At 43.5% G+C, this 12,131-nt stretch overlaps 1 protein-coding gene across 1 annotated transcript in view; it reads left to right on the top strand.

Moving 5' to 3' along the window:
* DOCK5 (dedicator of cytokinesis 5) overlaps positions 1-12,131 on the top strand; it is a 177,977-nt gene that overhangs the window by 153,064 nt on the left and 12,782 nt on the right. The window contains 14 exon segments of the mRNA XM_075601583.1: positions 59-159; positions 3,217-3,275; positions 3,428-3,582; positions 6,287-6,372; positions 6,986-7,142; positions 8,661-8,701; positions 8,969-9,059; positions 9,990-10,109; positions 10,213-10,302; positions 10,417-10,521; positions 10,708-10,849; positions 11,236-11,317; positions 11,602-11,686; positions 11,857-11,943. Of these exon segments, the coding sequence (XP_075457698.1) occupies positions 59-159; positions 3,217-3,275; positions 3,428-3,582; positions 6,287-6,372; positions 6,986-7,142; positions 8,661-8,701; positions 8,969-9,059; positions 9,990-10,109; positions 10,213-10,302; positions 10,417-10,521; positions 10,708-10,849; positions 11,236-11,317; positions 11,602-11,686; positions 11,857-11,943 (1,401 nt within the window).

Here is a 12,131-nt window from a genome sequence, read left to right as displayed (position 1 = left end):
GGTATAAAACTCCTCCATGTGTACAGAGACTTCCTAACTCTGGTTCTTTCCCCCTCAGCTCTGGAATAATTTCTTCCATTTGGCGGTCTCTTTCCTCACACACGAGTCTCTGCAACTGCACAACTTCTCCCAGGAGAAACGGCACAAGATTCTCAGCAAGTGTGTATCTATGTGTGTGTGTGCATGCGTATCTGCATGGGTGAGTGTTCCTGTGTATGCATCTGTATGTTGGTGTGTTTGTCTGTGTTCATCTGTATCTCTGTGTTTCTGTATGTGTGTGCATGTGTTTGTCAGTATGTATCTTCATGTCTGTCTTTCTGTCTGTGAATGTATGTGTGTATATCTTTATTTATGGAAGACGGTACATATTGCTGCACTCCTACCTTTAGAAGGGTGCTGCTGGCAAAAGGATTGGCCTTACATACTGTATATGGAAAACACAAGAACAGATCCTGCGCTCCTACCAATTTAGGCTAACATACTGTATACTTGACATGTTAACATTTAGAACCTAAGTCTGTGTAACAAAGGAGTCATTTGATTTGCATCTTTTGATCAAAACATGATTCAAGTCTGACAGCCTCATCAAGGTAGACTCTGTTTAGCAGGTTCCTACACCATATTTCACACTAGGGTATTCATGCACCCACATTTCACATTTATAATAAGGGAATTCTGATACTGGCTTTGGCCAGCTTTTACTTGCACTAAATCATAAAAGCATATGCTTCATTTATTTAAACCCTTCAGGGCATTTTCACATATCTCACAAGGTTTTGTCCACAGGACATTAAGAAATTACATATATGCAATATAGGTACCTGTTAAACAGCGGAGCACCATTCACGAGGATATAGCCAAGAGGAATCGGATTGGATTGCAAGAGTGAGGGTAGGGAGTGGATAGATATATCTGAGCATCATCTGCATAGGGATTATATTTAAAGACAAAAAAGTTGATGAGGAAACCAATTGATGAGAGAGAGAAAAAAGGAGAGGCCCTAGAACAGAGCCATGATATACCAACAGATAGATCAACAGAAGACCAAGACAGGCTGTTAAAAAAGACAGAAAATGTGTGATGGCAGAGGTATGATGAGAATCAGGACAGAGCTTTGTTGCGGATACCAAGAGAGTTTAAAATAGTGGTTCCCAACCTTTTTTCTCTCGAGACACCTCTTATCACAGTGCTCAGTTGCTAAGGCACCCCCACAACAAAACAGTGTGTGACAAAAGGCACAGGACAGAGACCGTCAGGGACGGAAGATACCCACAACAGAAGACATACACACAGGACAGGGACAGACAGTCTCGGCTCTCTCCTGCCCATGCTGCTTCCTCCTCTGCTTGGCCACACATCCCAGGCTCCTGATAAGACCTCCTGATTGGCTGCTGCTGGGTAATGCAGCCAATCAGGATGGAGGGAACTGCCCAGCCCACTAACAACTGCCCTGCTTTCTCCCTGCTCTGGGAGAACACAGAAATCTCATTGCACCCTTTTGATCCTCTCACAGAAACCCGATTGGGAAACACTGGTTTAGAATATGAAGGAGAAGAGTGATTTGACCGTATCAAAAGCAGTAGAGCGAGCTAGTAGGATTAGTAGGGAAAAGTGATCTTGGAATTTGTAGATCATTGGCTACTTTAGTGAGCACAGTCTTTGTTGAGGGAGCTGCAGGAGGGCATGGGAATTAAATAAGTTGATTATGTGGGAGAACACGAGATGTTCTAGCTATTTGGACGCAAACGGCAGGAGGGCGGTAGTTTATTAAGACACATATGGTCTATGTTGTCTTTGAAAATAGGTGTGACCTAAAATGAACATCCTCCCGAGATTTCTATATTATTTCCAAACCTTCCCGATAAACATTCCCCGACCTGAGCTTAAAAATATTCAAAACCGAATATTTCAATTCATTTGGAAAGATAAAAGACCGAGAGTGTCAAGATCGGTAATGTTGGCCCCAAGGACGAGCGGACGCATGGGGGTTCCGGATATCATTAAATACTATCAAGTGGCCCAACCAAAACAAATAGTTATATGGAATAATGACCCAGCATCCTGTTGCTGGTTAGGAATTGAAACTTACTACGCGCGACCTTTATCCCTTACTGTGGCTCTGTGGAGATATCAGTCCCTCTTCCTCGACTATCTTGAATGTATCATCCTTCCCTCCCCTCTCCCCCCGCCCCTCCCTCCCCATCCCTTTTCCCCCTCTATACCTACCTCCCATACCCTCCTTGCTCTTCTCTCTTTCCTATCCTTTTCTGTCTACTCTAAGCTTTGAACAAGAAACCCAAAATTGGTACAAGACATGAAACCGAGGGCTCAGGTGAAAAATAAACACGTACAGAATTTCAAACCACTAAATGTACTTAGAATCAAATACAGAGAAGGAAAATGTTGATTATCAGTTTGTGATGTGAACACTACTAACTGTAATTTGTCTCAACCCGCCGGTGAGGAAGGAAATGTAAAAATGTGTACATCCTTGTAAACGCAATAAAAAAGATTGAAACGAAAATAGGTGTGACCATTACATGCTTAAAGGAAGAGGGGAAAGTGCCAGAGGACAGGGAGGAGAATTGAAGATGTGGATGAGAGTGGGGACGAAGATACTCATAAATTCTGATAAGGTTTGCGGGGATAAGATCGAGGGGGCATGTGGTTGAGGGAGAAGAGAAAACCAGCTTAGAAACTTCCAACTCTGTAACAAGAGAAAAGGAGTGAAAGAAGGACGTTTAGGTAGAAGAGGGGGAAGGAACAGAAGAATCTCCTTGTGGATAGTATCCACCTTAATTTTAAAGTAGTCGACAAAGGCTTGAGGAGAAATGAAGGAAGCATGGGAAGTGGTAGGAGAAGGTCGGAGGAGGGAATCTAAAAAAGAAAAACGATGGCATGGATTGGATTAGTGAGTGTTAATGAGTGAGGAAAAGTAGTGTTGGGTGGCCCTAGAGAGAGTAGAGTTAAAACACGAGACGAAACATTTATACAGTAGTACAGAAAATCAGCCCGAGTGTGAGATTTCATCCTTAGGCGTTCCGTGTATGTGTGTGCATGTGTCTGTTGGTGTGGATCTACATTTGTGTGTCTGTTGGTGTGTGTGTGTAATATATATATATTTATATATATATATATATGTGTGTGTGTGTGTGTGTATATATATATATATATATATATATATATATATATTTCATTCCCATCTCTTTTTTGCAGATATGGTGACATGAGGAAAGAGATCGGGTTCAAGATCAGGGACATGTGGTATAACCTGGGTGAGGAGCAGGAGAGGGGATGACTGTGGTCCCCTATATACATGCTACACTGTATACACACACTATCTGTATATTACACCCCCAGCTGGTACACATTTAACTGTATATTACACCCACTGTCCCTCACTCCCCCCCCCCCTTCTTCTCCACAGGCCCTCACAAGATTAAGTTTATCCCCTCAATGGTTGGTCCAGTCCTAGAGGTGACTTTGACCCCAGAGCCAGATCTGCGCAAGGCAACAATTCCCATCTTCTTCGATATGATGCAGCATGAGTACAACTTCAGCGGCAGCGGCCACTTCCACATGGTGATGGGGGGGGAGGGAGAGAGAGGTTTTCACTTTCACAACGTGGATGACCAGCCCCTGAGCACACAGTGTGACTGGTCACTTGCAAATAGTGACAGGGAGTCACTGTCACACACACCACAGAGTCTATGTCCAGGCAAAAGTGATGCAACTCTAGAATAAAACAGGTGTACCAGATGCATCACATACAGCCTATTGAAATCAATTAGATTTTTTTCTATCATACATCTAGCAGTTTGTGCTCCAGAATTGTACCACTTTGTGCCTTAATACACAGCCCCTGATATCAAACTAAAAGGCTGCTGTCATTTCCACACAGTGAGATTGGGGAAGGGGACAAAATGGGGATCACTGTGATACCATGAATGTCCAGCTCCTTATTTATTTATAAAATGTTTTACCAGGAAGTTATACATTGAGTTACCTCTCGTTTTCAAGTATGTCCTGTTTTTCAAGTATGTCCTTGTCGTGTGTGACTGTGCGTGTGTGTGTGGTCGGTCCACATGTATCAAAATTCAACTCGAGGTGTGTGGTTCTTATGGATTCCAAAGCCACCTATTTGAACCCCAAGCCTTCCAGCTGTGACAAAGAACAGATGCCTCGACCAGCATTTGCGGGTGTGTCTTATCCCATTTATCCCTCTTCCCTGTGACACTTTTAAACCTGGCTTCTCTGATAAAGGGGAATTGTTTAATATCCATTTAACCTTAGAGCATAACATACCCCTTAACTCTTCTCCCTGTAACCAGCTGTCACAGGAGACTAGTACTTTTAACCTTCCGGGATCAATTCACTAGGCAGAACAAGGTAGTGGAATAAAATTAGGTTTATTCTGGTGAGACTAGCTGACATACAATGAATACACAAAATACAGTAAATGCACACTTAACTGGGGTTTGGGGGGAGTCGCTAGCCTCACTAGGTGCATGGCGCCTGCTTACCCTGTCCGCTCCACATCCAGGAACACCACGGTACTCTTTTCAGAAGCGATACCAGGCTCTACCCATTAACCGCGAGCTAGGCAAAAGCTGGAACTTGGCCACAATCTGAGAACTTGTCCTCAGCTAATCTAGGCTTCTCCGGTAACTCCGTGCTGAGTGCTTTGCTATTCGGAGCAAAGCACTTTTGAAAAGCCCGCCAGCGCCTCACCATACCAAGTCTCAAGATAGTCTCTTTCTCTGATTGGCCAGTCCCCTTACATAGACCTTGCTGTTCTATTTTCAACATGGAGAAGGGGCTAGCGACCAATCAGGGCACAGATCGCGGCTGTACCAGCCAATCAGAGCTTTGGGCTCGTCTGGCTATACGCGTCAGGGGAGGGGGGTGTTGAGGAGACTCAGGATTCGAACTGGCCAATGGGAATCGTGCCTATGAGCAAGGGATTCCCCTTGCCAGCACTATACCTCCCGCTGGGTAGGCTCCACCGAGTCTGGGAGAACAAAGAGTCTCTCCTGCGGGGAGCCTTTGTATCCATACCCAGTACTCTGCCCTTCCCCGCTCACCAAACATTCTGACACCTCTCGACTTCACTTCTTCTCTTTGATCCCTCATCTCTATGCAGACATTCTGGCTACTTGTCGGAATACCAGGGCTGTCTGTATTGAGATGAATCCACATTTTAAAAGTACATCTTTTTTACTGTAACCTGGTCTCGGGAAAACAACTATTAAACTAAGCATGGCGGGTGGGGAATACTATATTTTAAAGTTAAGATATTACGGGGACAACATGCATACGCGTATCAGCAGACCAGACGTAAAATAAAATAAAAGCAGCACAATCGCCTGTCCGAGGTGCGCAGAGAGAGGGACTGATTCTGTCTACTCTCACTGCATGTCTCTTCCAGACTGATGCAGCCTGATAGGACTAAAACAGCGGGAGTCCAATTCAGAAGCAGGGACCCCCGCAGTGTTAATCCTGATGGGCAATTCCCCCCTGCGTTGCACATTTGGTCTGCGGTTCACCAGCACATGTGTTGCGACAGGTTGTAGTTGTAGCTGGCTGCATGTGTATGACAGAAATACAGATGCACAATATAATATACAATGTATATTATATACACTGTATGTCCCTCTTGCATACACCGTATATTATATTGTTTATGTATTTCTGCCATACCCGATAAAGGACCCTGAGAGTTTTAGAAGCTTTGTAACATTTCAACTACTTGTTAGTCCAATAAAATGTAACATACCATCTCATTCTCCCTCCTTTGTTACATAATGTTAATCTGTAATGATGGCGGATAGAATGCCCCCTCTGTCACTTTAGGATATGCTGTGTCATGGAATGTCCCAGGAATTTATGATATGTTTTAAAGTTTGCCCCAGTGGATAGATTAATACCTGGTGGTATATCAGTAAACTGTTATGTGCAATATAAGCATGACTTTCCTTAATGGTTTTATTGTCACCCACATCATGACCCATGACATTCCATGGTGAACACACAATAAACAACTGATTTGTTCTCTTAAAAAGAAGATTTAACCCTATGCTGCCTGTACTGCTCACACACATTAATCCTTGCATTATTACTGTATCGTGACAGTCCTCGTTGGGTATCCTCTTTTCCCTTACCCGGCCTCTCCTTTTTATTAAGATTATTAACCTCCTTCCTCCCCCCATTTCCACGTTGACCTCTTGCCTCTCCCCATCCTCCCCCCGTTCTCCTTGTTAACATCTGACCCCTCCATGTGTTGCAGTTTGAGAATGAGCTGATCACTCGTTTGGATCAGGAGGTGGAGGGAGGACGAGGGGATGAGCAGTATAAGGACCTGCTGGAGAAGCTGTGAGTAACACCCTGTCCTGTAATTAGTCCCCGGTCTCCACACCTCGTATCTGACCTCTCATTGGTTACCTTACTCCGCACCATACCTCCTGTCAGCCCCTTACCTCTCATTTGTCCCTTGTAACCCCGCATCTCAGTTCTCATTGGTCCTGTCACTCAATCCCCACATCTCGGCTCTCATTGGATCTGTCACACTGACCCCACATCTCGGCTCTCATTGGATCTGTCACACTGACCCCACATCTCACCTCTCATTGGTCCCATCGCTCCTTGACCACACATTCTACCCTCATTGGTTCTGTCACCACTTGACCCTACTTTTCACCTCTTTGGTCCCCACTACCCAGTTACTGTGTCCAGAAATCGTCACGGATAACTCAGTGACTTGAACACCTTCCCTCCTGGAATTAAATCCTCCAACACGAAAACTGAGCACATCACACGTAATCAGAACAAATCTCATACTCTACAACACCTGAAATGGGACCACAGTTAAAAGCGGTATCCAGTGTGATTTACGATGTTAACCTTTCTGTTCTCTCTCTCTCTCCCACTCTTCTCACCCTCTCTCTCTCCTCCCCTCCATTACCATCTCTCTTCCTCTCTCTCTCAGTTTGTTGGAGCACTGTAGGAAGCACAAGTATCTCTCAAGTACTGGGGAAGTTTTCACTGTCTTGGTGACCAGCTTGCTGGAGAATCTCCTGGATTATCGCACAATCGCTAATGATGAAAGCGAGGAGAATCGGATGAGCTGCACTGTGAACTTGCTGGTACTGACCTTCCTCTTACACGTGTGCATGTATCTGTGTACATTTGTCTATGTTTATCTGAATTGAGTGTTTGTGTAAATGTGTGTACTGTGCACATGCCTATCTGCTTTTTAAATGTGTGTGTACATATACCTGTACGTGTGTGTGTGTCAAACAATTGAGAAGAATATTCTCCAATATCGGTGCATCTGACTGTGAGATCACAACACCATAAATGAAGTCTTGAAAGACACCAGTGAGTAGGACTGAGTAATCTTGATAGCAGAACTCATTAGTGGGTTAACATACTGCCTGTAAAGGGAACACTACTAGAATCAGCTAAAGTGGTGTTAGAACAATAGTGACTCAGCAGGTCCCTATATAGTAGGCAAAACCCTACAGTATGATTCTCATCATTCCAATCTTCCTAAAGAAAAAGTTGTACTCAGATTGATTGCTTATGTGTACCGTCCCAAATTGCGTGCATCCAGCCAAAGTATAAGCAGAGAAGGTTATCTACTTGGAGAAAAAAGCAGAGCACGGCAAACGTCATAAGTAGTCTGGGGCTAAGCAAGACTGATAATAAAATTAATCTTTATTGATGGTAGACAACATTGAAGTGTAGGGATATACCTCCAACGCGTTTTGCGCTAAGATAGCGCTTTGTCAAAGAGTATTCTATCATAAACATAAATGTTTCAGTTTATATACCTTGATACAACCGGATACAATTTAGCGTGCATGACGCAGATCTCTATGGTTAGTGAAAAATGAACGCCAGTCATCCGCATTCAATACGTGGTCTCTAGCGACCTCTTGTGAGTGGAAGGGTAGATCACATATCAAGAAAGTAAAATACAGCTAAAATAACCATCGATCTAAATGTTATGCTTTTATTGTTATGCTTTTATTTGTGCGAGCTTTCGTGATACACTGATCTCATCTTCTGGCGATGATACTATGTGATCCCTCTTTTATACCAATAGGTACCACATAGTATCTACACACACATTTAGTAATGCAACACCCACTTACATTTCCACACCTACCCACTCCATTGCTATACACTCCCACTCCACACACACCTTTTGTAAAGAGCTGTGTACACTGTGGGCTCTTTATAAATTTATTTTTACATACATACATATACACACACACTCTTACATCATTAACATTCAGGGACTATTTGCTTTATTCAATGCAACATCGCCGGAAGAATAGATCAGTGTATCACGAAATCTCGCACAAATAAAAGCATTTCATTAGCCAGAGAAAGGCATCGTCTATTCATTTTTGACAAGCGCACACACGCGCACAAACACACACACACATATATGTATGTATACTGTATACATATACTGTATACATATACTACACAGCAATATTTTAAATAAACCCATTCTTTACAGGTGAAGAAGCTTTCTGATCGGTCAGAGCTTCGTGTTTATTTACCGCCTGACAGTGTTTACATAACGAGCGTTAACATGCTGCCCCCCACATTATACACTCCTCCTCTTTATCTCTTTCTTCTCCCTGCAGAATTTTTATAAAGAGAAGAAGAGGGAGGATATTTACATCAGGTGAGTGTGAGCCTGTGGGTCAGAGCCTGACGTACGAGGTCAGAACCCTGTCAGAGCCCTGGTGTGTGAAGTCCATGCCCATGCCTTTGGGAATGTGTGTGTGTGTGTTGTCAGAGACCCAGTATATATGTGTGTGATGTCACACTCAAAGCCTTGGTGTGTGTGTGTGTGGGTGTGTGGGTGGGTGTGTGTGATGTTAGAGCATGCAGCCGCCCCTGGGGTGAATTTTGCTTTTGCTCTCAGTCGTCACTCTGTCCTTTTGTTTAGGTATCTGTACAAACTTCGAGATCTGCACCTGAACAGCGAGAATTATACAGAGGCAGCGTATACACTGTTACTCCATGCGGAGCTACTGCAGGTGATATATAATATTAACATATCTTTATTGCACCATAACAATGTACACAGCACTTTACAAAAGATTTTGCATACTCATACATGCATATGAACTCACATATACAAACACAGATATACATACATATATACAGTATATATATATATATATATATATATATATATATATATATATATAATTAGACTGTAAGCTCCTCGGAGCAGGGACTCCTCTTCCTTAATGTGACTTTTATGTCTGAAGCACTTATTCCCATGATCTGTTATTTATATTATCTGTTATTTATTTGATTACCACATGTATTTCTACTGTGAAGCGCTATGTACATTAATGGCGCTATATAAATAAAGACATACAATATATATATATTGTATATATACAATATATATTGTATATTTTGGTGATTTGTCAACCACTGACTTTTTGGTGATTTGTCAACCACTGTGTATATATATATATATGTATGTATGTATATGTATATATATGTGTGTGTGTGTGTGTGTGTGTGTGTATATATATGTGTGTGTGTGTGTGTATATATGTGTGTGTGTGTGTATAGATGTGTGTGTGTGTGTGTATATATGTGTGTGTGTGTATAGATGTGTGTGTGTGTGTGTATATATGTGTGTGTGTATATATATGTGTCTGTGTGTGTATTATATGTATTAGAATTAGATAGTAAGGCTCTTCAGGGCAAGGATTCCTTTTTCTAATGTTTACTTTAATATTTGTAGCCATTATTCCCATTATGTCTCCTGGTATTTTGTCACATTTATTACTGCTGTGTTGCACTGTGTACGTGGATGGCAGTATACCAGGGCTGCATTTTTATACATATTGTATATATAGTCTGTGTATATATACTCAAACATAGTACATATGTCTCAATATATCTTCATGTCCTGCTGACTGTTTTCTGCCCTCCCCCTCTCACAGTGGTCAGATAAGCCGTGCGCCCCTCACCTGCTGCAGAGGGACAGTTACACCGTGTACACCCAGCAGGAGCTGAAGGAGCGACTGTACCATGAGATCATATCCTCCTTTGATAAGGGCAAAGTGAGTCTGTCCCTTCCTCCTGCCACAGTGTGACACTGACTGTACCCTCCCCATGCACGGTCACAGTGACACTGATCTCGGTTCCCTCCCTGGTTTCCCTCAGATGTGGGAACAGGCGATTGTACACAGCAAAAAACTTATAGATATGTATGAGAAGCAGATCTTCCACTATGAAGCGCTCAGCATCCTGCTGGTGAGTGATGTACCGTCGATGTCAAATCCTGCCCATCCCTGTCTCAGCCTTTTCCCTCCCTATGTTGCTTTGCTGTTCCTGTCAGGAGCTGATAATTATCTCTCTGGTCAACAGAAGAAACAGGCAACCTTCTACCAGAACATCATGCGAGCCATGAGGCTGCCACCAGAATACTTTGCTGTGGGGTACTATGGGCAAGGATTCCCCTCCTTCCTGCGGGTAAGAGCCTTGTACTCCCTTCCACCCCCATCCTCCTTTTCTCTCTCCCCATCCTCCTTTTCGTTCTCTCTCTTTGTCTGATGATCCATGGTGTTTCCCTGTTCCTCCACTCCTCCCCCACACAACCGCCAGTGGTGGCTGCAGGCTCCTTTCTATGGATCCTGCATTTCATGTACTTTCCTCCAGAACAAGATCTTTATCTATCGGGGGAAGGAATACGAGCATCAGGAGGACTTCAACCTGCGGCTCCTCACTCAATTTCCCAATACAGAGAAACTGTCCAGTACCAGCTCTCCTGGGGAAGAGATCAGGAGCTCAGCAAAGCAATGTATCCACCTACAAGGGGGGAAGAAGGGGACCGTCCCATTGCAGGGTGACACCATGACATAGACTGTCCCTCCTATGGCAGGGTGGCACAGTGCCACAGTCTGTCCCTCCCACCGCAGGGTGGCACAGATTGTTTCTCCCATTGCAGAGTGACACAGCGACACAGTGCCCCAATCTTTCCTTCCCACTGCAAAGTGCAACAGTCTGTCCATGCCACCACAGGGTAACATAATCTGCACTGCAGACAGGGCACAGACATTAATTGTTACCGGTTAAGTCAGTAGTTGGGGAATCCTGATATTTTAACCCCTTCCCTTGTGGTTTGCCTCAGCCCAGCGTGTCTTTTTGTATACCTCTTGTATCCCTGTCCCTTAATGAGTCACACAGATGTTCAGTGCTTTACTGTCAAGCCCTTGATGAGCCTACCGTCTCTGTATAAGGAGAAGCTGGTGCCAGAACAGATCCTCAGGTAATGACAGTATAACCTCTCACCTTCCGCCATGTGACCTGTCACCTCCACTTTATGAAATGTCACCTTCTCAACCTGCAGCATGTCATGGCACTGTCCCTAATTTCAGGAGATCTCGCTTTCGTTCAATAAGGACAGAATGTTTTTTGTTGAACATTTTAACAGGTTATGCATAGAAGACAGTGACGGGGTCACAGCTCATGCTCAATATTCAGTGTTGCACAGTACACTTGTGTCACACGAGTACACAGTATAATGTGCATCCCTCCGGTCTGTCCCCGCAGTTATTATCGCTATAACGAGGTGCAGAGCTTCTCCTACTCCCGACCCTTCCGGAGAGGAGAAAAGGACCCAGACAACGAGTTTGCAGTAAGAAACTAAATATAAAAAATATATATCTGGGCTGCCACGGATTTTCAGTTTTTGTGCATTTTTGGGCCACACAATGGATAAAACGCATTTTGTGCGTTTAACAGAGGGTTTATGGTTCCTGATATATATTACACACACAAATAGATGAACAATACCCTGTGTTGCAGACCATGTGGATTGAGAGGACAACTTTCAGCACAGCATACAAACTGCCCGGGATCCTCAAGTGGTTTGAAGTCAAACACGTTCACACCGTAAGTTACATAGTAGATCAGGTTTGACAAAATTTAGTCAACAGATACTTTAGCCTATATCCGGAGTATATTGATCCAGAGGATGGCAAACAAAAAACCCCAGTGAAATATCCAATGAGGTCACATAAGGCGAAAACGTGTCCTGTCTGTCTATTCATGACTTCACACCACCACACTCTTTATTTGTT

Source organism: Ascaphus truei, chromosome 5 (assembly GCF_040206685.1).
Source record: "Ascaphus truei isolate aAscTru1 chromosome 5, aAscTru1.hap1, whole genome shotgun sequence".
NCBI lineage: Eukaryota > Metazoa > Chordata > Amphibia > Anura > Ascaphidae > Ascaphus > Ascaphus truei.
This window is presented reverse-complemented; position numbering and strand designations above follow the sequence as displayed.